Genomic DNA, 26,898 nt, shown 5'->3' with positions numbered 1-26,898 from the left:
CAAAAGAATATCTAATTTGTGCATGCCGATAAAAAATGAGTTTCTACTCATCAATATTGGTCTTACGTCCCTCATTTTTTGTCATCCTACTGGTATGTATCAATTCGAGACCTTTTTATCCACACTTCTTATTTTTCTTATTAAACCATGGTGCTAACATCAACTAGGGGGAGAAATAAATTATGCAACACATAAATTGTTAGTTTATTTAATCATTTTTATGTTTTTTTTTCTCTCACCAAGAATATGTTTTGACCAACCAATAATTAGAGACTAATTTTTTGTATTCACATTGTCAGGGATCAATTAATATTTTAGTTATTTTTTGTTGTGTACATATTTTACAATAGAAACCTTCCATCTAAAAAACAAAATCTCACGTTCAACGTGTGAACAGTCATGTGAGGCTTATATAAGAAGGTAGATTGAATATTGAATAGAAGGAATCAGATTCGACTATGGGAAAATGATATAATAAGAGAGAATATGCAAATTGGCCAGCATAATTAAAACTGGGGGGTCTGATTGACTAACTGCTATCTTTAAAATATTTTTTACTAAGCTTCCCTGTCACTATTATTTGATTATTCCATAAGGTTTCCCAGAGTATTCCATTCATACATCCTCTTAAAAGGACCGGGTGTGATTAACTTATTTTTACGTATAAAAATTTACTTATTAAAATGATAGAGTCTTTAATCAATTAAGAGGTGATTTTTGTAACAAAATAAGTTTGGCAGAGAGCCGGTTTATTAAAGTAAAAGGATATGATGCTATCCTACCTGTTCGACTAGGGATGTGATTTTGATTTAAAATTAATTTCAATTAAATAAAAAATTAAACTGGGGATTTGGTTAGATTTAAATTAATTATGAAATCCAAACTAAATCAAACTAATTTTTTTCTGGGTTTGTTTGATTCGGTTTTTGCGATTTTTAAAATTTTGAGAGTAAATAATAAAAAAATGCTAAAAAAAATTGTTATTAATCAAACATAAATTAAATAATAACTAATTAAACGGTATAAATGGACAATAAAAGTTCAAAAATTTGAATAGAAATTAAACTAGAGTTAAAGAATAGAAATTAGAAAGTGCCTAAACCAAAACACGCATAAGCATTGACATTTTGTATAAATTATATACTGTGCATAAAATATAAACACACTCAAAGCACTTAAACGGATCGATTTGGTTTGATTTTCCAATCTCAAATGGTGAACAGAACCAAACTATGCGGTTTCAGGAGAAAAAAAAAAGAAACCAAACATAATCCAATAAATTCTGATTTTAAGCCGTTTGTAATTTTTTGGATTGATTTTTTATTTTCACTTCGATTTAGTTTGATTTTAAAAACCCCATGCTCAGTCAGAAAGATTGACAAATTTTAAATATTAATTGATTTCTGAAACACGTGATCTTATTGTGGCAGCTAGTTAAAATTCAGAAAAAGAGGGAATGTCGTTTAATCAAATGGACAATTGAGGTTGTCTCACCAAGAATATGTTTTGACCAACACTTAATTAGAGACTAATTTTTTCTGCATATGGTTGTCTCAATTTTTGGTGTTCTGCTTGTAATATGAAGAAGAACCAGATTTTTTAACATTTTGGTTATCCTTTTTCGGGAATAAGTTTCAATTCTAAGGTCTCTTTTTGAAAGCTATCTTAACTAAGGTTCTACTCGGTGTATATAGAGAACCAATTACTTACTAATTCATAAGAGCAACAAACACACTCTTTACCACTACAGCTGGCAATTAGCAAAATTCACTTGGAATATGGATATTTCTAAGACGATGAAGAATATTTTATATTGAATTTTCATTTTTTTGGTACATGGAAATGAGAATATTTATTTTAATTTTTTGTCTTGTATACAAGGACTTGGTTGGCCTTTGATCGTGGCTCACGATTGCTCTGTAACAATTTTTTATTTTATTTTTTATAGTTATTTCAACGAATAGAAATTGATTAATTAATTAATTAATTAATTAATCATACTTGGTTAAACATGCTATCTGTTGAGAAGCTAGCTTCCATTGTGCTTTGGAAACTCTCCACTCCATGCAGCTATACTGAAACGGAATCCTGATATTCCTTCTAATTCACACCAAATTACTAGCTTGATTTTTTTCCCGCACATTAATGAATATATATATATATATATATATATATATATATATATATATATATATATGGTATTTTAGTTTAACTAAGAACTTAGTTTATAACTTATAGAACTGGATTTATGGTATTATTATCTGATTTTGGTATAAATCCTATTGTAATTGGTGATCATTTTGGCATTTTGAGTTTATTTAATGAAGAGTTAAACTGAGTGCGTTATTTCAGGGGCTGGTACATGTTTCCAATGCTTTCTCATTCCATGTTTGGATACTTTGTTTTGAATGGTAAAATAGTTAGGTGCTCTACTAGCTAGGATATAAAATCGACATGTTTAAAGAGCAACCAATATTGTATGTTTGCACTTCCTTTTATGTCTCATATCTTTAAGAACTCTCCTTTCTAGAATAAATTTAATATAATTTAGAATAAATTGTTCTCATATCTTCTGAGCGCTTATTATACTTAATCTTACTTCTTTTTTTATCATACGCAAGATTGTCTTATGTAGGTGTTCATTCAATTATTTCTTTGATTCTTGCTTTCATTTTGGACCGTGCTGCTCATCATCACAAGTACAAATGTTTGTTACCAATGAATATTTTTATTACGTGTTCACTGTCATTAATGACAATTGATATATGCTCTACAAATTGTATTCATGATGAGTGAACCTTAGATTCCCGTTTGAGATTGGATGCAATGATTCTTGCGGACAGTTTGCATTAATCATTGTATTCAATCTTGAATTGTCCGTTTGGACAGTTTGGGGAGACTGATATTTTTATAGTAGATTCATGTGTTAAGGTTAAAATTATTTTGTTTAATTTGATGAAATTTTGGTAATGCTTTCTAGTTGTTCTCTGAGTGCATACTTGATTATCGGGAAGTTAATTTCACCGATTTCATGTCGTGTACTTGGAGACCAATGCGAAATGTTGCCAAAATTTTGTCAAATTTAACAAAATAGAATTAACCCTGATGTATGAAGCTACCATAAAAGACGGTCTTCCTGAATGGGATAGGGTCACACCTTTAATAAAAAAGTGAGATTTTCATGCATCGAATAACTTTGAGAGTATGACCGAGTTATTACTTAGATGGATCGAAGTTGGATGAATGAAAGTCGCATCAGCCCAGAATATGAGGAAGGCATCGAGCAATTCTTACAATTTGCTTCACAAAGAGGTCAACCGGATGAAGATGGAAAATATTATTGTCCTTGCATCAATTGTTTGAACGGAAGACGACAAATACTGGATGACATACGAGAGCATCTGTTGTGTGATGGAATTAAGAGAAATTATACAATGTGGATATGGCATGGTGAAATGACAGACATCCAGAGTGGGCAACAATCCGAACCGTTTGATGTAGAAATGGGAGATCGCTTGGAGGATATGATTCGTGACCTTGGACAAGAGTCTTTCCAGCAAGCACATGCCCCTGTGTATGAAAGATTGCAGGGTGACTCAAAGAAGCCTTTGTATCCGGGGTGCAACAATTCCTTGACGCTATTGTCGGCGGTGTTAAGTCTGGTTAATGTCAAGGCCAGATATGGATGGAGTGACAAAAGCTTTACTTCATTGCTTCAAATAGTGCACGATCTGCTTCCACAGGATAACGCATTGCCTAAAAGCTACTATCAGGCAAAGAAGATATTGTGTCCGATGGGTATGGAGTATCACAAGATTCATGCTTGCCCTAATGATTGCATACTGTACAGACATGAATTTGAAGAAATGTCAAAATGCCCTAGGTGTGGGGCGTCACGGTACAAGGTGAAGGATGATGAGGACTGCAATTCTGATGAAAACTCAAAGAAGGGCCCTCCAGCGAAGGTGTTGTGGTATCTTCCCATCATTCCAAGGTTTAAGCGTTTATTTGCTAATGAGGACGACGCAAAAGATCTTACCTGGCATGCAAATGGGAGAAAATCTGATGGAATGGTCCGTCATCCAGCTGATTGCTCCCAGTGGAGGAAGATTGATAGTTTGTATCCGAATTTCGGCAAAGAGGCAAGAAATCTTAGACTTGGACTAGCCAGTGATGGAATGAATCCATATGGCAATTTAAGCACTCAACACAGTTCATGGCCAGTTCTACTAGTAATTTACAATTTTTCGCCTTGGTTGTGCATGAAGCGAAAATACATGATGTTGTCTATGATGATATCAGGCCCAAGACAACCAGGAAATGACATTGATGTTTATCTAAGTCCGTTGATTGAAGACCTGAGAAAGTTGTGGGATGAGGGGGTTTTAGTGTTTGATGGGTTTTGCAAGGAGACTTTTCAAATGCGTGTAATGCTATTTTGTACCATTAATGACTTTCCAGCATATGGGAATCCCAGCGGTTACAGTGTTAAGGGTCATCTTGCATGCCCCATCTGTGAAGAAGACACAAGCTACATACAACTGAAACATGGTAGAAAAACAGTGTACACTAGACATCGCCGTTTTCTAAAAGCTCATCACCCTTACAGAAGATTGAAAAAAGCTTTTAATGGAAGTCAAGAGCACGAAACTGCGCGGACACCGTTAACTGGTGAGCAGGTCTTCCAGCGGGTTGAACACCTTAATACTGTATTTGGAAAGACACAAAAGAAGGATAAAAGTAAGAGTTGCATATGGAAGAAAAGGTCCATTTTCTTTGATCTTCCATACTGGTATGATCTAGATGTTAGACATTGTATTGATGTTATGCATGTAGAGAAAAATGTATGTGACAGTGTCATTGGGACACTCCTTAACATTCAAGGCAAGACGAAAGATGGTCTAAATACCCGTCAAGATCTAGCTGACATGGACATACGATCGCAGTTGCATCCAAGGTCTGATGGTAAAAAAATATACTTGCCTCCAGCTTGTCATACTTTATCCAGAAAGGAGAAGATCAGTTTGTGCCAGTGTCTGCGCCAGGTTAAAGTACCACAAGGATACTCTTCAAATATTAAGAGCCTTGTGCAGTTCAAGGAGCTTAAACTGGTGGGGTTAAAGTCTCATGATTGTCACGTGTTGATGCAACAATTGTTAGCCGTGGCCATACGAGACATTTTGCCTAACAAAGTCAAATTAGCCATAACTCGCCTGTGCTTTTTCTTCAATGCCATATGTAGCAAAGTCCTTGATCCGGTCAAGTTTGATGACTTAGAAAACGAGGCTGTAATTATACTGTGCCAGTTGGAGATGTATTTTCCTCTTGCTTTCTTTGACATCATGGTCCACTTAATTGTTCACTTGGTCAGAGAAATCAAATGTTGTGGTCCTGTTTATTTGCGCTGGATGTACCCGGTTGAGCGTTACATGAAGATCTTAAAAGGGTATACCAAGAATCTACATCGTCCAGAAGCATCTATTGTTGAAAGGTACATCGCAGAAGAAGCCGTTGAATTTTGTTCAGAGTACATTGAAAAGGCTAAACCTGTTGGCCTTCCTGAGTCTCGCCATGACGATAGAGTGGGCGGTAAGGGTTCAAGAGGACTACATGTTATCACTCCAAGTGTAGAAGATTTGTTACAAGCTCACTTGTATGTATTGAATAACAGTAATGAAGTTTTGCCATACATAGTTCAGCATGAACATTTAGTCAAACAAAGTAATCCAAAAATGTCAAAGAACTGGGTCTTGAAAAATCATAACAAGACTTTCTCTGATTGGTTTAAAGATACAATCTTTGCTGACAAAAATGCTTCTGAAACATTAAGAAAGCTAGCTCATGGGCCTAAAAGAAATGTTATAACTTGGCAAGGATACGACATAAACAAGTATTCCTTTTATACAAAAGCACAAGACGACAAAAGTAAAATGCAAAACAGCGGGGTCACCCTAAGGGCTGAATCTCAACACTTTGCAACTGTACATGATGACAATCCCTGTGTAGCTTCAATCCCTTACTTTGGCTTCATTGATGAAATATGGGAGCTTAACTATGTCAAATTTACTGTTTGTGTTTTCAAATGTAAGTGGGTTGACAGCAACACCCGTGTGCGGACTGATGATGTAGGATTTACGTTGGTAGACTTAAAGAAACTAGCTTACCAGAATGACCCTTTCATCATGGCAGAACAAGCTAAGGAAGTATTTTATGTGCTAGACCCTTGTGATGAAAGGTGGTATGTGGTTCTAAACGGGAAAACAATTGGTGTTAATGTAGAAGATGATGATTCATACATGGACACTTATGTTAGTCCTTTGTCTACACAAATGACTTCTAACAACGTCGGAGAAGAAGAAGCTGACGACGTTCATGCTAATCGTAATGATCATGATGAATGAGAATTAATTAACATCGTCTAACTCAACTTTTTCTCTTTAAAGGACCATGGCTACTCCACCTGCCTTGCCTCCTCCTCCTCTTCCTCCTCCTCCTGTAGACGCTGATGCGTCTCCATTTACGTTGAAGCGGACACGCAAGGCGACACGGCTACGATCATTGGCCACTAGACCACCTGGGGCAGAAAGACCTGTGGTCAACGTCGATCCTGCTACCGGCAAGGCCGACGGTCCCCACAAGAAGAAATTAAGAACATATTTGGGGATTGTCGCTCATGATAAGGTTGACGTGACATATGACACCTGGAAGGAAGTCCCTACTGCTCAGAAGGATTTGATATGGGAGGATATTCAGGTATTTGAGTTTTCTTCGTTGATTTTCTTTAATAGTCTAAATTTGTTATTTACTTACAATAAAACCTAATTTATTATTTGTCAGGCGGAATTTCAAATCCCTGAAGCTTTTGACAGTAGGACAAAGAAGAAAATTCTTCAGATTGTCGGCGAGCGCTCGAGGCAGTTTAAATCTGACTTGACTAGGAAATGGGCACTTGCAGTCGACAAGGACGGTGTGGACGAAATTGTCTGTGAAAAATATGGCATTAGCAAGCAGAAATGAACTCAGTTTTATCAGACCCGTAGAGACCCCTCATGGGAGGTATGTACTTTGTCATTTTAGTTGTTTTCCACAACAAAATCACTTCTTATAATTTATTGTAATAATCATTTTCATTAATGTTAAACTTTTGCAAGATGTACGGAAAAAGGCACAGGCCTCCCAGAAGCAAAACACTGCCCCCACGTATTGTCTCGTGGGGGTTATGAATATTTAGAAGAAAAGCTCATGGTTGAGAAGACAAAGAAAAGACTGGAAGAAGTTGCCCAGTCTGGAAGCACTGAGGGCATCATTGACCCTCCATCTCCCATCAGACACCACGTGAAATGGAAGATGGCCCGCACGAAGAAAACTGGACAGATGACGTCTGAGGCAGCAAAGGAAATAGCTGACAGGATTGTAAGTCATTTTTAATTAATAATTGTAATTATCTTTGTGTATTTTGTGAATTCCTTGGACAAATATGTGTTCGATACAGGACTCTTTGGACGAGCAGGCGTCACAGGGATCGTTCGTCCCCCATGGACGTCAGGATATCCTGACTTCTGCCAATGGGCGACCAGAGCACCCTGGCCGTCTTCGTGCTGTTGGAACCAGTGTCATCATAAAGCAATACTTTGGATCAGCTTCACGAACATCCCGCAGTTCTTCCTCCATGCCTCTTGAAGACCTAGAACAGCTGACCCAACAAATCAGAGACCAACTGGAGGAGTCAATCACAGAAAAAGTGACTCAAAAGATGATGAAATCCTTCAGCCAGATGCAGTCTCAGTTTCAGTCTCAGATGCAATCATAGGGAATTGCACTACCTCCAGAGCCAGAGGTTGGTCCCTCAGGTCCTCGTGTCAGCACAAGGGAGAGTTGTGTTGCTCCCTCAGGGAACGATCCAGGGACGGGTGACTCAGACAAATGCGGCCTATATATTGAAGAAAATCCTTCTCGCTTGGTTGCCCTAGGAAGACTTTAACAGGGATCCACAACAGTTCACAATATCCCTTTGTTGCATGGCCAAGTCAAGGTTGGTGTTGAGGAGGTTAAAGATACAGAGGCTCTCGTTCCTGTACCCACTGACGAGGTTACCTTAGTGGGGCAGGCACTTAACACTTTCCTTGCTTGGCCAACACATCTTGTGAAGCGTTTATCAGAACAGGTATTTTACTCTGATTATATGTTTATTTTTTTCAATTAATTTGTTCACTGTAATCAAAACTTGTTAATTAACTATGTTTTATCAATAGGCAGCTGTGTCTCCAGCAAAACCTCCAGAAAGCCCGGATGAAGAGGTCGATGATCCCCTGTACCTGATGACATTGACCATCTCATAACTGTTTTTGAAGCCGCTCCAGGTTATGTGGGATGCTACCATATTCGGGGTGTTTAATCAAAACTTCCCGTTGTATATAAAGCACGAAGATCTCTCTGAAATTACACATGGTGGTCAATGTCTCAGCATATGTGTTATACAGTTGTGGATTCTGTAAGTCATTTTAGATTAATATTAATTACCAAAGTAATTGTTTTAAATTCATACATAATTAACTTTGACATAACAACACAGCCATCTGACTGAGACAAGTGTGCGAGCAGGGAATTCTGATGTGTATGGATGCCTCGAGCCACAGTCCATTCAGAGATCTGGGCAATCACAATTTGAATCCGAAAGTTACATCAAGAGTTGGATACAGAGTTCAAAACGAGATGTTTACCTTGGAGCCTATCTGAATAGGTAAGTCAAACACAATAATTGAATTTAGATAATCTATACTACTACAATAACACTGGCAAATGGTCGTCATTCTACCTAAGGAAAACCTAGTTGTCTAATTTTGTTCTTTGCATAACAGGCCAGACAACTACCTTAAGGGAATAATTAACAGGTCAGTATTGTTTTCAATACATTTTCATTGGCATAACTCAACATCAATATTTTAATGTTCCTTATATTCAACACTAGTGCTTTGAAAGGACTTGATGATACTCCACAACTGAAATCCAAGGCTGCTGCTAAGTGGATTGTTATTAAGATACGTGATTTAAATAAAAGTTCTACTTATATATATTTTATGTGTGTGTACACTAATTGTAGTTAACGTTTAATTAATATCCAAATTTCATTATGTATTTAGTGTAATAGACAAAAAGGAATCACTGAATGTGGCTACTACGTGATGCACTGGATGTCCACGATAATCTTAGGATCTTTCAGGAATAATTGGGAGACGGTAATTGTTTATTACAAACAAATTTGGTTTTTTTATAATTGTTATTACATTATTAATTTATTTTTTTATTTGATCATGTAGTATTTTAATGAAGTTAGACCATTGGAAGCAGAGAGATTCAAGGCACTTCGCATACAGTGGGCACAGTATTATCTAAAAGTTAGAAATCAAACATAGGGTGTTAGACAACTATGTAAAAAAACCGATGTTAACTGTCAACAGTAACACATTCGTTAACATCGGTTTTTTATAAAAACCGATGTTAACTTTCAACATTAATATAAATTTTCTGGGTGTAATTCATATTAGCAACATCGGTTATTTATATAACCGATGTTGGTAATTTTACGTTAACATCGGTTTTTGAAAAACCGATGTTAACGATAATACTATCAACGTCGGTACTTTCAACATCGGTTGAAAAACCGATGTAGAAATCATATTTTCTAATAGTGTAACATCGTCAGTGGGTACAGGAACGAGAGCCTCTGCATCTTTAACCTCCTCAACACAAACCTTGACTTGGCCATGCAACAAAGGGATGTTGTGAACTGTTGTGGATCCCTCATAAAGTCTTCCTAGGGCAACCAGGCGGGAAAGATTTTCTTCAATGTATAGCCCGCATTTTTCTGAGTCACTCGTCCCTGAATCGTTCCCTGAGAGAGCAACACAACTCTCCTTTGTGCTGACACGAGGACCTGGGGGACCAATCTCTGGCTCTGGAGGTAGTGCAAGTCCCTGTGATTGCATATGAGACAGAAACTAGGACTGCATCTGGCTGAAAGATGCCATCAGCTTTCAAGTCACTTTTTCTGTGATTGACTCCTCTAGTTGGTCTCTGATTTGTTTGGTCAGCTGTTGAAGGTCTTCAAGAGAAATGTCGGAAGAACTGCGGGACGTTCGTGAAGGCGATTCAAAGTATTGCTTTATGGTGACACCGGCTCCAGCAACACGAACACGGCCAGGATGCTCTGGTCGTCCAATGGTAGCAGTGAGGACATCCTAATGTCCATGGCGGACGAAAGATCCCTGTGACGCCTGCTCTTCCAAAGAATCTTGTACCGAACACATATTTGTCCAAGGAATTCACATAATACACAAAGATAATTACAATTATTAATTAAAAATGACTTACAATTCTATCAGCTATTTCCTTTGGTGCCTCAAACGTCATTTGTCCAGTTTTTTTCGTGCGGGCCATCTTCCACTTCACGTGGCGTCTGATGGGAGATGGAGGGTCAATGACGCCCTTAGTGTTTCCAGACTGGGCAGCTTCTTCCAGTCTTTTCTTTGTCTTCTCAGCCATGAACTTTTGTTTTAAATATTCATAACCCCCACGAGACAATACGTGAGGGGCAGTATTTTGCTTCTGGATGGCCTGTACCTTTTTCTGCACATTAATGAAAATGATTATTACAATAAATTATAAGAAGTGATTTGTTGTGGAAAACAACTAAAATGACAAAGTATATACCTTTCATGAGGGGTCTCTGCGGGTCTGACAAAACTGAGTTCATTTCTCCTTGCTAATGCCATATTTTTCACAGACAATGTCGTCCACATCGTCCTTGTCGCCTACAAGTGCCCATTTCTTAGGCAAGTCAGATTTAAACTACCTCCAGCGCTCGCCGACAGTCTGAAGAATTTTTTTCTTTGTCCTACTGTCAGAAGCTTCAGGGATTTCAAATTCTGCCTGACAAATAATAAATTAGGTTTTATTGTAAGTAAATAACAAATTTAGACTATTAAAGAAAATCAACGAAGAAAACTCAAATACCTGAATATCCTCCCATATCAAATCCTTCTAAGCAGTAGGGACTTCCTTCCAGTTGTCATATGTGACGTCGACCTTATCATGAGCGAAAATCCCCAAATATGTTCTTAATTTCTTCATGTGGGGACTGTCGGCCTTGCCGGTAGCAGAATCGACGTTGACCGCAGGTCTTTCTGCCCCAGGTGGTCTAGTGGCCAATGATCGTAGCCGTGTTGCCTTGCGTGTCCGCTTCAATGTAGATGGAAACGGTTATGCGTCTGCAGGAGGAGGAGGCGAGGCAGGTGGAGTAGCCATGGTCCTTTAAAGAGAAAAAGTTAAGTTAGTTAATATTATCAAAAAACATTGTATGAGTTATGTAAATGAATGTACTAAAATGAAATACTATATTAGAAAATTACGTTAGACGATGTTAATTAATTCTCCTTCATCATGATCATTACGATTTTTATGTAGACAAAGGACTAACATAAGTGTCCATGTATGAATCATCATCTTGTACATTAACACCAATTGTTTTCTCGTGTAGAATCATAGACCACCTTTCATCACAAGGGTCTTGCACATAAAATACTTGCTTAGCTTGTTCTGCCATGATGAAAGGGTCATTCTGGTAAGCTAGTTTCTTTAGGTCTATCAACGTAAATCCTACATCATTAGTCTGCACACTGGTGTTGCTGTCAACCCACTTACATTTGAAAACACAAACAGTAAATTTGACATAGTTAAACTCCCATATTTCATCAATGAAGCCAAAGTAAGGGATTGAAGCTACACAAGAATTGTCATCATGTACAGTTGCAAAGTGTTGAGATTCAGCCCTTAGGGTGACCCCGCTATTTTGCATTGTACTTTTGTCGTCTTGTGCTTTTGTGTAAAAGGAATACTTGTTTATGTCGTATCCTTGCCAAGTTATAACATTTCTTTTAGGCCCATGAGTTAGCTTTCTTAATGTTTCAGAAGCATTTTCGTCAGCAAAGATTGTATCTTTAAACCAATCAGAGAAAGTCTTGTTATGATATTTCAAGACCCAGTTCTTTGACATTTATGGATTACTTTGTTTTTCTAAACGTTCATGCTGAACTATGTATGACAAAACTTCATTACTATTGTTCAACACATACAAGTGAGCTTGTAACAAATCTTCTACACTTGGAGTGATAACATGTAGTTCTCTTGAACCCTTACCGCCCACTTTGTCGTCATGGCAAGACTCAGGAAGGCCAATAGGTTTAGCCTTTTCAATGTACTCTGAACAAAATTCAACGGCTTCTTCTGTGATGTACCTTTCAACAATAGATGCTTCTGGACGATGTAGATTCTTGGTATACCCTTTTAAGATCTTCATGTAACACTCAACCGGGTGCATCCAGCGCAGATAAACAGGACCACAACATTTGATTTCTCTGACCAGGTAAACAATTAAGTGGACCATGATGTCAAACAAAGCAGGAGGAAAATACATCTCCAACTGGCACAGTATAATTGCAGCCTCATTTTTCAGGTCATCAAACTTAACAAGATCAAGGACTTTGCTATATATGGCATTGAAGAAAAAGCACAGACGAGTTATGACTAACCTGACTTTGTTAGGCAAAATGTCTCGTATGGCCACGGCTAACAGTTGTTGCATCAACACGTGACAATCATGAGAGTTTAACCCCACCAGCTTAAGCTCCTTGAACTGCACAAGGCTCTTAATATTTGAATAGTATCCTTATGGGACTTTAACCCGGCGCAGACACTAGCACAAATTGATCTTCTCCTTTCTGGATAAAGTATGACAAGCTGGAGGCAAGTATATTTTTTTACCATCAGACCTTGGATGCAACTGCGATCGTATGCCCATGTCAGCTAGATCTTGACGGGTATTTAGACCATCTTTCGTCTTGCCCTGAATGTTAAGGAGTGTCCCAATGACACTGTCAAATACATTTTTCTCTACATGCATAACATCAATACAATGTCTAACATCTAGATCATACCAGTATGGAAGATCAAAGAAAATGGACCTCTTCTTCCATATGCAACTCTTACTTTTATCCTTCTTTTGGGTCTTTCCAAATACAATATTAAGGTGTTCAACCCGCTGGAAGACCTGCTCACCAGTTAACGGTATCCGCGCAGTTTCGTGCTCTTGATTTCCATTAAAAGTTTTTTCAATCTTCTGTAAGGGTGATGAGCTTTTAGAAAACGGTGATGTTTAGTGTACACTGTTTTTCTATCATGTTTCAGTTGTATGTAGCTTGTGTCTTCTTCACAGATGGGGCATGCATGATGACCCTTAACACTGTAACTGCTGAGATTCCCATATGCTGGAAAGTCATTAATGGTATCCGCGCAGTTTCGTGCTCTTGATTTCCATATGCTGGAAGACCTGCTCACCAGTTAACGGTATCCGCGCAGTTTCGTGCTCTTGATTTCCATTAAAAGTTTTTTTCAATCTTCTGTAAGGGTGATGAGCTTTTAGAAAACGGTGATGTTTAGTGTACACTATTTTTCTATCATGTTTCAGTTGTATGTAGCTTGTGTCTTCTTCACAGATGGGGCATGCATGATGACCCTTAACACTGTAACTGCTGAGATTCCCATATGTTGGAAAGTCATTAATGGTACAAAAAAGCATTGCACGCATTTGAAAAGTCTTATTGCGAAACTCATCAAACACTAAAACCCCCCTCATCCCACAACTTTCTCAGGTCTTCAATCAATGGACTCAGATAAACATCAATGTCATTTCCTGGTTGTCTTGGGCCCGATATCATCATAGACAACATCATGTATTTTCGCTTCATGCACAACCAAGGCAAAAAATTGTAAATTACTAATAGAACTGGCCATGAACTGTGTTGAGTGCTTAAATTGCCATATGGATTCATTCCATCACTGGCTAGTCCAAGCCTAAGATTTTTTGCCTCTTTGCCGAAATCCGAAAACAAACTATCAATCTTCTTCCACTGGGAGCAATCAGCTGGATGACGGACCATTCCATTAGATTTTCTCTCATTTGCATGTCAGGTAAGATCTTTTGCGTCATCCTCATTAGCAAATAAACACTTAAACCTTGGAATGATGGGAAGATACCACAACACCTTCGCTGGAGGGTCCACACCTAGGACATTTTGACATTTCTTCAAATTCATGTCCTCATCATCCTTCACCTTGTATCGTGACACCCCACACCTAGGGCATTTTGACATTTCTTCAAATTCATGTCTGTACAATATGCAATCATTAGGGCAAGCATGAATCTTCTAATACTCCATACCCATTGGACACAATATCTTCTTGTCCTGATAGTAGCTTTTAGGCAATGTGTTATCCTGTGGAAGCAGATCATGCACTATTTGAAGCAATGAAGTAAAGTTTTTGTCACTCCATCCATATCTGGCCTTGACATTAACTAGACTTAACACCGCCGACAATAGCGTCAAGGAATTGTTGCACCCCGGATACAAAGGCTTCTTTGAGTCACCATGCAATCTTTCATACACAGGGGCATGTGCTTGCTGGAAAGACTCTTGTCCAAGGTCACGAATCATATCCTCCTAGCGATCTCCCATTTCTACATCAAACGGTTTGGATTGCTGCCCACTCTGCATGTCTGTCATTTCACCATGCCATATCCATGTCGTATAATTTCTCTTAATTCCATCACACAACAAATGCTCTCGTATGTCATCCAGTATTTGTCGTCTTCCGTTCAAACAATTGAGCAAGGACAATAATATTTTCCATCTTCATCCGGTTGATCTCTTTCTGAAGCAAATTGTAAGAATTGTTTGACGCCTTCCTCATATTCTGGGCTGATGCGACTTTCATTCATCTAACTTCGATCCATCTAAGTAATAACTCGGTCATACTCTCAAAGTTATTCGATGCATGAAAATCTCACTTTTTTTATTATAGGTGTGGCCCTATCCCATTCGGGAAGACCGTCTTTTATGGTAGCTTCATACATCAGGGTTAATTCTATTTTGTTAAATTTGACAAAATTTTTGCAGCATATCGCATTGGTCACCAAGTGCACGACATGAAATCGATGAAATTAATTTCCCGATAATCAAGTATGCACTCATAGAACAACTAGAAATGCATTACCGAAATTTCATTAAATTAAACAAAATAATTTTAACCTTAACACATGAATCTACCATAAAAATATCAGTCTTCCCAAACTGTCCAAACGGACAATTCAAGATTGAATACAATGATTAATGCAAACTGTCCGCAAGAATCATTGCATCAAATCTTAAACGGGAATCTAAGGTTCACTCATCATGAACACAATTTGTATAGCATATATCAATTGTCATTAATGGCAGTGAACACGTAATAAAAATATTCATTGGTAACAAACATTTGTACTTGTGATGATGAGCAGCACGGTCCAAAATGAAAGCAAGAATCAAAGAAATAACTGAATGAACACCTACATCAATCATCATTCCGAAAAAAAAAATATCAATATGAATGCTACACTCAGAAGCAAAACTCTATAGTATCGACTCATGTAATTGCTACTCAAAGTTAGTTTAGTTGCTAAGGATATAATTCATATTTCATAAAATCTATAAATACCTACTCAAAGTTAGCGAGAAGATTGATATATTCAACCTTGTGGGTATACTGTTGGAGTTGCCAAGTGGTAAAGAATTGATGAGCACTCATCTCTTTCGGAGTGGGCATGGCGCTGTATTTTGGTTAATTATTGTTAATGCTAATATATATGTATAAGCAATTTATTTTATTTTTTAGTCCATGTTGTTAGTTCTCTAACAGAGGTGTAAAATCGTCATAAAGTAGGAACACAGGAACTAAAACTTAAAAAAGATCCAGTCCAAGATCAGAAGTTGGAACAACCATTGATACTTTGAGGGTTCCATTGGGGGTTGTACTCATGCTAGTTCCTTAGTTTATTCAATCCTAGCCACACCTCTTCATTAGGAGTACCCAATGAAGATTATTAAATTAGAATTATATATACATAATGAAGCTAATTAAGCATGTGACACACATATCTAATATCGTTAATATCATTAAATGAGAGAGATCAAAGGATAAAATAACTAAAACTTAAGGTTTAAAAATAAATTACTATTAATTTTTATAAAACAAAAAAGATTACATAAACTAACAAAAAGGACTAACATAATTTTTTTAAAAATGTCTTAAAAATTACTTTAGACTTCAATAACCATTGAGTCACCTCTGTGCTAAACCATAAACCTTAAATATTGTACCTGAATATACGAAGGAGTTGTCGCAGCTCGGTATCACCTAGAAAGAGTGGTTGTTTGGTGACAAGTTCAGCTACAATTGAGATGCAATTAGTATTATTAGAAAAGCCTCTACAACTCTTCCTAATATACAAACCAGAAGATCCTTGAATCCTCATGTTCTTACCAAATATGTAGCCAACGGACCACTTGTTGACTGTTGAGTAATGGGTAGCTCCCAAGAGGACTTCAGGAGCTCTATACCACAGGGTTAGTATCTGAAAATAGATACATATATTGGCATACAAAGGTTTAATATTAACCAAGGTAGAGAAAAATAGACACAAAAAAAAAATTCTCTTTTTACCTCATGTGTATATTAATTGCTTGATTGGCACTGAATTTAAAATGTTTGAGCTAGTCCAAGATCAGCCATTTTAAGCATCACTATTTTTTTGGTCCGTCAAGAGCAAGAGGTTATGAGACTAGTCTTTTTTTTACCAATAAATATTAATTATTAATTTATTAGGTTTTTTTTTAGAAAAAGAGATCAAATCTATGAATTTTTCATTATTTTCTTATTTCATAATTACCAAATTAATCTTATATAAAATCGGTTGTTTCACTAATTGTTCTATTCTAAAGATGAATTTTAGATATGGGTGTAAAATTCCTAAAAAAAAAAAAGGAAACCTGAACAACATGGTTAATAAAGTAGAAAAATATTTTAATATAAAAATAGTTAATTAAAATAATTAATATTTAAAAATATATCAAATGCTTAAGAGAATATTTTATAAAAAAAATTGCATTTAAATTATATGTTATCATCTTAATGACATTGACCTCCATATTTGTATCTAAATTTCTAAATTTTGGCCACTGATTGTATAAGTCTATAAGAGTTCATCAACCAAATGAAAAAATTTATATAGTATTTATTAATCATGTTATTCTTTTATCTTATTCCTCCTAAATGAAAACTTAGATAAAAACAGTGGTAGCATATCTTGCCAGCCAACTATTTAGGTGACAAGTTTAGTACAGGTCAATATAATAAATATCGGTAAATTTTATATACTATCTTGTTTAATGAATCAATCATCATCTTACAATATGCATAGGAGTGTAACATAAATACCCTGCATCTCCATTCTTCTTTTGAAAATTGTTGAAATTGAAAGCAAGTCAAGTGACCAAAACATACTGATTTTTTTTGGAAGTTAAGTTGGGCGTAACATAAATTGTTCATGTATAGATTCTTTCTGCATAGGAGTGTTGTGGAATCAGATTCATTCTAGCATATATTGCCATTCAGCTACTTTCTAATGGCTGTGCAGATTCTCATTCATGCTATGCTTTTGGGTGTCAGAATATTACTTCTTTCAAGTGGCCAGGAGTATTTTATAAACATTAATTAGCCAGGCCATTTCATTATATATATATCTTGTAACTTTCAGAAATGCTTAGAAAACTTCCACTGGACCCTTAGAAAGTCCACCAATCATGTTCCAACTAGTAGCAATAAAATAAATCCCTATCCCCCTGCACTAACCCAGCACGTATGAAAGGCACCCAAAGCTACACACCACTAAACCTGATAAAAGCCACTAATTGCGGACATGTCCCTACACCAACGTGTATATCAATACTTTACAGCATCACCATAAAGAATTTGAATACCATTCATAGAAAGAGAAATGAAATCCCTTAAGTTTTGCATTTATCCAATCCCAAGATCTATATTTGATTTCAGAAGCCGCAGAACCAATTAGCTTCTTCGTCACCCAAGATAATCTAATTTTGTCTATATATAACATTCGAAAATCGATATATATAACATACTATTTACTTAGGATCAATCTAATCTCAATTATAACATTCGAAAATGTATAAAAACACAATGATGAAAGCATTAAGAAAATCGATATAACATTGTTCTAACTATATTATCGACGCAATTGGAATTAAAATGTGAGTTTGGAAGGTGCGGCTTTGCACTTACAAGACATTTGCTGCTGCTATGGCTGCACTCCGATTCCATCCACGTTACGGTGGCGGTGGATTCAGAAGAGGAAAAACTGAAAAAGCCCTAATTCTAAAACCTTTCATTTTGTTTTTATTATTTTTAAAGGGTTCATTGCGGGTTAACCCGTTAAACTATTTGACCCGAATAAATTCAACAAGTCTCATCTAATTACCCAACTGAGGAAAAATCATCACTATTTAAATATCATTTTTCTAATTTGCTAAGAAAATCCATCACTATTTAAATATAATTCTTTTTCTTTGTTTTTTTTCCTAAATAATTTTTTTTATTAAATTTATTAACAAAAAATTCACATAATTAACAAATGAGGTTAAAAATAATACAAAAAATGACAAATGTAATAAAAATAAATTACATGCGGATTATAATTAACTCTAAATTTAAAGACTTAAAACATAATTTTCGTGTCATGAAAATATTTTTATTTTTGTTCTGAAAAATTTGTTTAAAAATAATGAAAATATCATTTTTTTTAAATCCTACAAATATATGAGAACTATAATTATTTAAATTAAACCACTGTAAGATATATTTTCAATAAATCAAATTAATATATACAAATATTTTAATTTACTTTAAATTTAAAGATAATACGATAATATAAATATAATAAGATTTCATAGAATTTTTAAACAATATTCTCCATCTACCTTTTTAAGAAGAAAAAGGCTAATTTTTTATTTTTATAATAATTAAATAAAAATATATTAATAAATTTTTTTAATTTTTTTATGATATAATTGTTTTTACCAACATTCTATAAAAAATTCTATAAAAGTTAAACTCTATTATTAAAAACAGTTTTTTATATTTTCAAATTAACTAATATCAAATAATTTATATAAATGTGTGTTATATTTAAATGATAATCATGAAATAATAAAATTAAAATTACAAAATTCATTTTAAAAATTTAATTTAATTTTTAAATGCTTACCTTTTGAATTTATTATTGTTTATTAATAATTTTATTTTTTAATTAAAATATAATTAATAACGCAATATATGATTTTTTTTAAAATATAAAAATAATTAAAAAAAATTATATTAACATCGGTTTTTTCAAAAAATCGATGTTAACATATTATACGTTAACATCGGTTTTTCAAAAAATCAATGTTAACATATCATACGTTAACATCGGTTTTCCAAAAACTGATGTTAACATCATTAGTTAACATCGGTTTTTGAAAAACTAATGTTAACGTGTATGTATTAACATCGGTTTTTTGGAAAATCGATGTTAACATAACATTTGTTAACATCGGTTTTTGAAAAACCGATGTTAACGTGTATGCATTAACATCGGTTTTTTAGAAAACCGATGTTAAGAAGGATACTTTATTTTCAAATATGCCACCGCGTTTAACTTTAACATCGGTTTTGTTCAAAACCGATGTTAATAAGTCGATGTTAAAATTGCTTTTTGTAGTAGTGCAAGATACTTATTTGGAAAATGAATCCTATGATTCTGCAATTACTTGTAGACATACTAAATGACAAAACTAATTAAGAAGTCCTTGTATCTAGATCTAAGTGTTGTATAAAAATAGAATTTTACCCAAAAAATATGGTGGGTTCTCCAATGGACAAAAGGATATGGTCTACCATAGAACATTTTTTGTTTTTGTTTTTACGTATTGGTGCAAAATCGTGGCGTCCTTATGTGAGTGTTGTGTTGGTTCAGTCATCAGTTGCAGTGATGCAGCTCCCGTGGTTTCTCAAAATATAGAGCCATATATCAAGATCCCCAGTGTCTTGTGTTTTATATGATATCCTCGTATGGGTGAAACTAGTCGTGATTTCTAAATCGTTTCTGCAAAATGACTTAACATGCCTTTAGTTAGTTATGTAATATTGACATACATTAACATACAATTTAACATTGATACACAGATGAAACACCACAATCTCTATCTCACAGCTCGCTAGCTCTCTCAGGTCAAAATCTTTGGAAAATTAAGGTTATCATCACAATGCCATACAACATTTTTTTTATCATAACATTGATGCATAACATTCATCAATTTTATTAATGACTAATTTCTGTTAAAAAATTTGATTGACCACCTCCAATGGAAGTCTTCTTTCAAATCATATTTTTTTTCATTCACAAGACTCGAACTCAATGTCTTGTTTAAGAAGACTGAGTTCAGTTCCGACTAACTATTTATTGGTAAAAAAACCATAATTCAATTGCTCTAGTTAATTATTGCCTGATAAAATGAGTTAGTTCGGGGTTGGACTTTGCACGTATAATGAGAGGCCACTGTAATACATGTCTGCTCTAAAGAATTTTTTTTTTTTTGTACTTTTATTTAGGGATTAAGATATCCACTATACCTAGCATCAACTCAAGTGAAAATAGTGATTGTGTTATTACACATGCAATGCATTGCGGGGTCCTGATGCTCTTTGGTACCAATATTAATCGGACATGCCTTGGTTACTTCTTGTGCAATGATTAATGAGACATTTCGAATTGAAGAAATGGTTGCCAAGACAATATAAGTAAGTGGTAGGTTGAGTGAATATTGTCTAGGGTGGAAACTTTTTGGCAACATATATACTTTCACTTCAAAACCACGTCAATTTGGCTTGAAAAAAGTTAGGAAGCTACTCTTGGTAGCTTTTGCTTGGTTGTGGATCCAATCTCACGAACAGGGACAATTAACCACGCTGTGAATCGAAGTGTACTGATGAGAGAGAATTTTGGTGTGTCAGAACATGCGCATGTGAATGGGTGATTAATTGAAGTGTGTCAATTTTTTATGGCAAGAGAAAAAGGAGAGAGTATTTTTTTGTTGAGTATAAAAATTTAGGGAAGGGGATTAATTCTAGTTCAAGGTGTTCCAACTTTCGTATTCAAGGAATACTTACTGAAGTAGTCACATTTATCTCACCCCAAAAAAATAAGTCAGAGTTTGACATGCGACATGCCATATGTGAGACAGTATCTTATTCTATTCGCGCGGTTAATCCCTTGAGTTAGAGAAAACAGAGAAAAGTTACCTTAGAGTGCAAGTGAAAATAAAAAAGATAATGGAAAGATGCCTAAATAATGGGATGTGTTTGTGCCTCCCCAAATATGCGAGATTGTTATTTAATAAATTTTGGATAAAGATAAAATAAAGGAAAACAAAAGAAATACTTTTTGATTATTTTAGAAACAAAAGTCAAATGAAAATCTTGAATAGTAATTTTTTTTTGTCCAGATAACCAGTGTCTTAAGGTATTAGTTAAAAATTAAAATGAAAAACTATTTAGTGTAAAAATAATAAGAGAACCTAAAAATAATACCACTACTAAATATATTTTTCTACGATGGATATTTTGAATATTCTACATCACTTATCAATGTTGTCGTAGCTAACGTTGTAGAAAACTCTTAGAAAAAATATTCTTTTAAAATAGTTTTTAGTTGAAAATTATCTTAAAAAAATAGACTTTTTAAAATGTCTTAAAATGTATTTTTTTAAAAAAATATAATAAAATAAAATATACTAAAAATTATAAAATATATTTTTTAATATATATATATATATATATATATATAATTCTAAGACGATCTTATGAAAAAATTATTTTAAAATATAGATATTCTAAAACATTTTTTTTAAAATGTTTTTTATTTAAAAAAAATCAAAAAATCATTTTCTTTCATGCGTACTCTTCACGAATGAATATAAAATTCAACTAGTGCCAAGGTTGTACCGCTTCCGAATAAAGATTCTTGCATTAAATTTTGATTTCACCATTACGTTTTAATGTTTCAAAGTCTTAAATAGTTGTCTCACTTTTTCTCTCTCAACTGCTACCCTGCATTTTATGTTCCCCAAATTTCCTTTTATATTCCCAAGTCTGAAAAAGCATCAATTACTTTTTATATCTCTCACCTAAAGTCTATTTCAAACATTCACTATCCTCGATTCGACCAAAATATACGTAAAATATAACATTAAAAAAATGTACAAAACAAAAACAGTAATTTCAGTAGATTTGTATAATTAAAAATATGTACAAAATAAAGACAGTGAATACCTGCATATAATCTCTATACATGCTAATATTTTCACGTTACAATTTTTAATTAAACGTAAGCTAAAATTATAACTTGTTGAATATATATAATTCACGTTAATGTTTGGGATTTAGAAATAAAATTAGTTATATATAACTTGTTGAATATATATTTAAATAGTTTAAAAGATAAATAAAATAAACAGGTTAAGTTGAGCTAAGAAAACATTTTGAATTTATTGGAAACAAAATTATATATCTAAAGTTACATCAGTATAAAATCCTAACCAAGATGTTGCTTATTACTAAAATAACGTTTATCTTTAATTAAGATTCTTGAATTAAAATGTTAATTAAAAGCACATGATGAAAAACCAAAACAAACGATAATAATAACAATATAATAAAATCAATTACAACAAATTAATTTACTCTAATTGAAACAATCCTAACTACAGTACTAGTTACAGTAATGGTAATGAATCTTATAAATTAATTTGTGATGGATGTGACGATACATCATGAAAATAAATTAAACAATCTCACGTATATCACAACCAAGAAAATGTAGCTTAGATCAACTAGACCTTACCTTATTGACATGTAGCTTAGATCATCTTCCAGCTGTATGCGTTTTCCCCTCCAAAATCAGTGGAACCTTACCTTATTGACATGTAAGCATTATTGAAGTGAACGTATATGCCCTATATGAAGTAGATTCAAAAGTGAATTACAGAACAGTTCAAATTTCCTAAGAAAAAGATTAAATGAGAACACCAAATATTAAAATGCTAAGTTGTATGGTACAATAGTTTCCGATAATCAATAAATAAGTATTGTTGAAATGATATATCAAACAGCTTAGAAACACAGGATTGAAGAGGTTCTCGGCTTTCTCATAATAAGCAGTTTTCCACACACAATTCAAACACCATGAGTAAGACAATGAAAAAAAACAAAATTAATCATACAAAAAAAAAAGAGAAACAGAAAAAGATCTAATATTTGTTGAAACTCAAAATATGCGAAGTCTCACAAGAAAACGTTTGTGGACTGGTACGTTTATTCAATGCAAAGCATGACTTATATAAGCCTTACAAACTCTCAGAAACAAACTAACTGACACGACAACTAAGTGGCACTAAAATAGGAGTAAATAAAGCAACTAATAAAAAAACCATTCAGCCCTATAATATAGGAGCATTATTGACACGTAAATAACTAACATTCCCTCCCTTAAGCTTTAGCTTATTTCAGTAATTTTAACTACAACAAGCATGTGTCTGAACTTCTCAAATTGATCGAGCTTCACAGCTGTAGTCATCATGCCAGCCACTTGTTCATTAGTATTGTAGTATTTCAGTTGAACTACTTGATCATTCACCAGATCTCTGAGAAAGTGGAATCTCACTGTAATATGCTTACTTCTTCCATGGAGAACATGATTCTTGGATAGTTGAATTGTAGACTTGTTGTCACATAAAATTTCAGTGGCTTCTTTTTCTTCTAACCCAAGATGCTCCAGAATTCTTCTAAGCCAAATGCATTGACATGCACAAGATGTTGCAGCAATGTATTCAGCCTCAGTAGTAGATAAACTAGCTACAGGCTGCTTTTTCGAAGCCCATGATACAGCTGCAGTTCCCATCATAAATACTGATCCAGAGGTGCTTCTTCTATCATCTAAGTCTCCTGCATAGTTGCTATCACTGTAGGCTGAGAGACCAATTTTCTTTCCTTTTTGATAGAAAAGACCATGCTCAATAGTGCCTTTTAAATACCTGAAAATTCGTTTTGTTGCAGCCCAATGTGACTCCTTTGGATTAGTCATGTATCTGCTGATTAGACTTACCCTAAACATCAAGTTTGGCCGTGTGACTGTCAAATACATGAGGCTACCAATAGCTTGTTTAAACTTTGTAGCATCTACTGAAGCTCCTTCATCATCCTTGGACAATGTAGTTCCTGGTACAATGGGATTTCGAACAGAGTTACACTCTATCATGTTGAACAGAGCTAGCACCTCACGTGCGTACTGTCTTTGACAGATGAAAATTCCTGCCTTACTCTGTATTACTTCTATTCCTAGAAAATGCCTCATTTTACCCAAATCGGTCATGTCGAATTCCAGCTGCATTGAACTTTTGAACTCTTCACATATATCTTTGCAATTTCCAGTAAAAATCAAATCATCAACATAGAGACTAACAATCAAAACATTATCATGAACCTTTTTCATGAACAAGGTGTGTTCACTAGAGCAACGTACAAACTTTTCTCTGGCAAAGTAGGCTTTTATCTTACTGTACCAGGTTTGTGGAGCCTGTTTAAGTCCACAGAGAGCTTTCTTGAGTCTGTATACATGATTTTCTCTGCCTTTCTTGATGAATCCAATAGGTTGTTGAACGTACACCTCTTCTTGAAGTTCACCATGTAAGAACGCGCTTTTGACATCAAGCTGAAATACTTCCCATGAACGTTGAGCTGCCACAGCTAACAACACTCTTATTGTGTCAAGTCTAGCCACAGGAGCAAATACCTCTATGTAGTTGATTCCATACTGCTGGGCATAGCCTTTGGCCACTATCCTGGCTTTATACTTCTCTATCTGGCCATGTTCATTGAATTTGGGTTTGAAGATCCATTTTACGCCAATGGGTTTAACACTGTCTGGAAGATTTACAAGTTCCCACGTCTTGTTCTTTTCAATTGCTTTCATCTCAACATTCGTTGCTTCTCTCCAGTGCTGACTCGTGTAAGCTTCTTCAAAGGATTGGGGGTCTCCAGAATCAGTTATCATCATTTCTCTCAAGTGCTGACTCATGTAAACTTCTTCAAAGGATTGGGGGTCTTCAGAATCGGTTATCATCATTGCCAGTAAGCTCTCCTCTTCTACAGATAGGTTGGTTTCATAGTCAGACATCCATAATGGTTGTCTCCGGGTCCTGGTTGCCCTCCCTTCAACTGGACAATCAGCAGGTGCTGAATTTGAAGTTGGCTTGAGTGTGACTGGTTGATCATGGCTGACTGTTATTTGTTGGGATGCAGATTCTGCAGTTTCAATTTCCTCAACATCTTTGTCTCCCCAATCAAGAGCAGGGGTTGTACCTCCATCTACATGTGCATCCCAATTCCAGCTTTTGTCTTCTTCAAACACCACATCTCTGCTTACAATGACTTTCTTTGTAATAGGATCATAGAGCTTGTAAGCTTTTGTCTCATCACTTACGCCCAAGAGAATACATTGTTGGCTCTTTGCATCTAGTTTGCTTCTCTTTTGATCTGGAATATGAGCATGTGCGACACATCCAAATGTGCGAAAGTAGTCAACATGCGGCTTCACTCCACTCCACACCTCTTCTAGAGTCCCTTGATCTATTGCAGAGGTTGGACTTTGGTTTTGAACATGAACACACCACCGCACTGCCTCAGACCAGAAGGATTTTGGAACCTGCTTCTCATGAAGCACTGCTCTGACTACGTTCATGATGGTACGATTCTTACGCTCTGCAACTCCATTTTGTTGAGGAGTGTAGGCAGTTGTCAATTGCCTAGAGATACCGTGTTGATTACAAAAGTCTGAAAACTCCTTGGAATTGAATTCACCACCTCGGTCAGTTCTTAAGCACACAATGTGGGTGCCAGCTTCTTTTTCAACACATGCTTTGAAGCTCTTGAATGCATTGAACATTTCAGATTTTGCATGCAAAAAGTAAATCCACGTTTTACAAGAATGATCATCAATAAAACTCAGGATGTACCTTTTATTGCTATGTGAAGCTGGTGAAATGGGACGACATATATCAGCATGAATTAATTGGAGTTTCATTAATGCTCTCCATGAACTTTGCTTTGGTATGACATCTCTATGTTGTTTCCCCACGAGACAAATAGTACATATAGTCTTGGGAGTTTTCAGAGAAGGTAGACCAATCACCATTTTCTTATTTGCGAGTGTGCTAAGTCCCTTAAAATTGAGATGTCCAAATCGTTTATGTCACAGCAGAGTTGCCTTATCTGAATCATCTTCAGCTTGGAAGCACTGAGGATGTTGGGAAGTCATTGAGGCTGATACATAAAACATCAAATTTCCTCTCATGTTAGTATGAATGATCAATCCTCTATCTGGATGAAATATCTTACAGGTATCATTTTGGATTAAGATAGCTAAACCTTTCTCTTGAAGTTGTCCCAAACTTATGAGATTGGTCTTAAGCTCTGGAACGTAGTAAACATCGGATATAACATGAGTAACATCATTGATTTGAACCTGAATACTTCCTCTAACTGCAACATTTAGTGTTGTGTCATTTCCAAGTTTCACATTCTTATTGAGCCCTTCTTCATGTATTTCTGTGAACCACTGCTTATTACCAGTCATATGATGACTGCACCTAGAATCTAGAAACCAGTCTTCCTTCTGGACAGATTGTGTCATTTCTTCATATGCCACCAGCAGAATCTCATCTTCTGCCTCTGTTGCATCCTCAAATGTTGCATAATGAGCCTGCTTCTCCACTCCAGGACATTCGTACTGAAAATGTCCTAGTTTGTGACATTGGAAACATTCAACAAGTGCCTTATCGAAAGGTTGTCTCCCAC

At 35.2% G+C, this 26,898-nt stretch overlaps 2 protein-coding genes and 1 pseudogene across 4 annotated transcripts; 1 reads left to right on the top strand and 2 right to left on the bottom strand.

The window, feature by feature from the left end:
- The window catches only part of LOC114396743, a 37,337-nt pseudogene that overhangs the window by 6,836 nt on the left and 3,603 nt on the right, over positions 1–26,898 (bottom strand).
- LOC114396740 lies at positions 25–9,142 on the top strand. Of its 3 annotated transcripts, XM_028358882.1 has the most exons (7): positions 25–92; positions 2,622–2,699; positions 6,444–6,753; positions 8,352–8,491; positions 8,573–8,740; positions 8,859–8,891; positions 8,969–9,142. In XM_028358882.1, the coding sequence occupies exons 3-7, from the start codon at positions 6,448–6,450 to the stop codon at positions 9,102–9,104; spliced, it is 783 nt and encodes a 260-aa protein (XP_028214683.1). In that variant the 5' UTR covers positions 25–92; positions 2,622–2,699; positions 6,444–6,447; the 3' UTR covers positions 9,105–9,142. The 3 variants fall into 3 exon arrangements, 2 of the variants coding, with proteins under 2 accessions (XP_028214683.1, XP_028214685.1); XM_028358884.1 differs by lacking the exons at positions 25–92; positions 2,622–2,699 and having other exon boundaries at positions 6,234–6,753; XR_003663326.1 differs by lacking the exons at positions 25–92; positions 2,622–2,699; positions 8,573–8,740; positions 8,859–8,891; positions 8,969–9,142 and adding exons at positions 6,838–7,056; positions 7,152–7,413; positions 7,493–8,164 and having other exon boundaries at positions 6,641–6,753; positions 8,253–8,466.
- Positions 10,711–18,312, bottom strand: LOC114396744 (cyclin-dependent kinase B2-2-like). Its single transcript, XM_028358885.1, has 5 exons — positions 18,232–18,312; positions 16,414–16,504; positions 16,251–16,320; positions 11,014–11,308; positions 10,711–10,929 (listed from the first exon to the last, which is right to left on the bottom strand). Exons 1-4 carry the CDS (start codon positions 18,268–18,270, stop codon positions 11,260–11,262), a joined length of 249 nt encoding a protein of 82 aa, XP_028214686.1. The 5' UTR covers positions 18,271–18,312; the 3' UTR covers positions 10,711–10,929; positions 11,014–11,259.

Source organism: Glycine soja, chromosome 18 (genome assembly GCF_004193775.1).
Source record: "Glycine soja cultivar W05 chromosome 18, ASM419377v2, whole genome shotgun sequence".
Classification (NCBI taxonomy): Eukaryota; Viridiplantae; Streptophyta; class Magnoliopsida; order Fabales; family Fabaceae; genus Glycine; species Glycine soja.
Note: the sequence above shows the minus strand (reverse complement) of the source record. Positions and strands in the feature narration are given on the sequence as shown.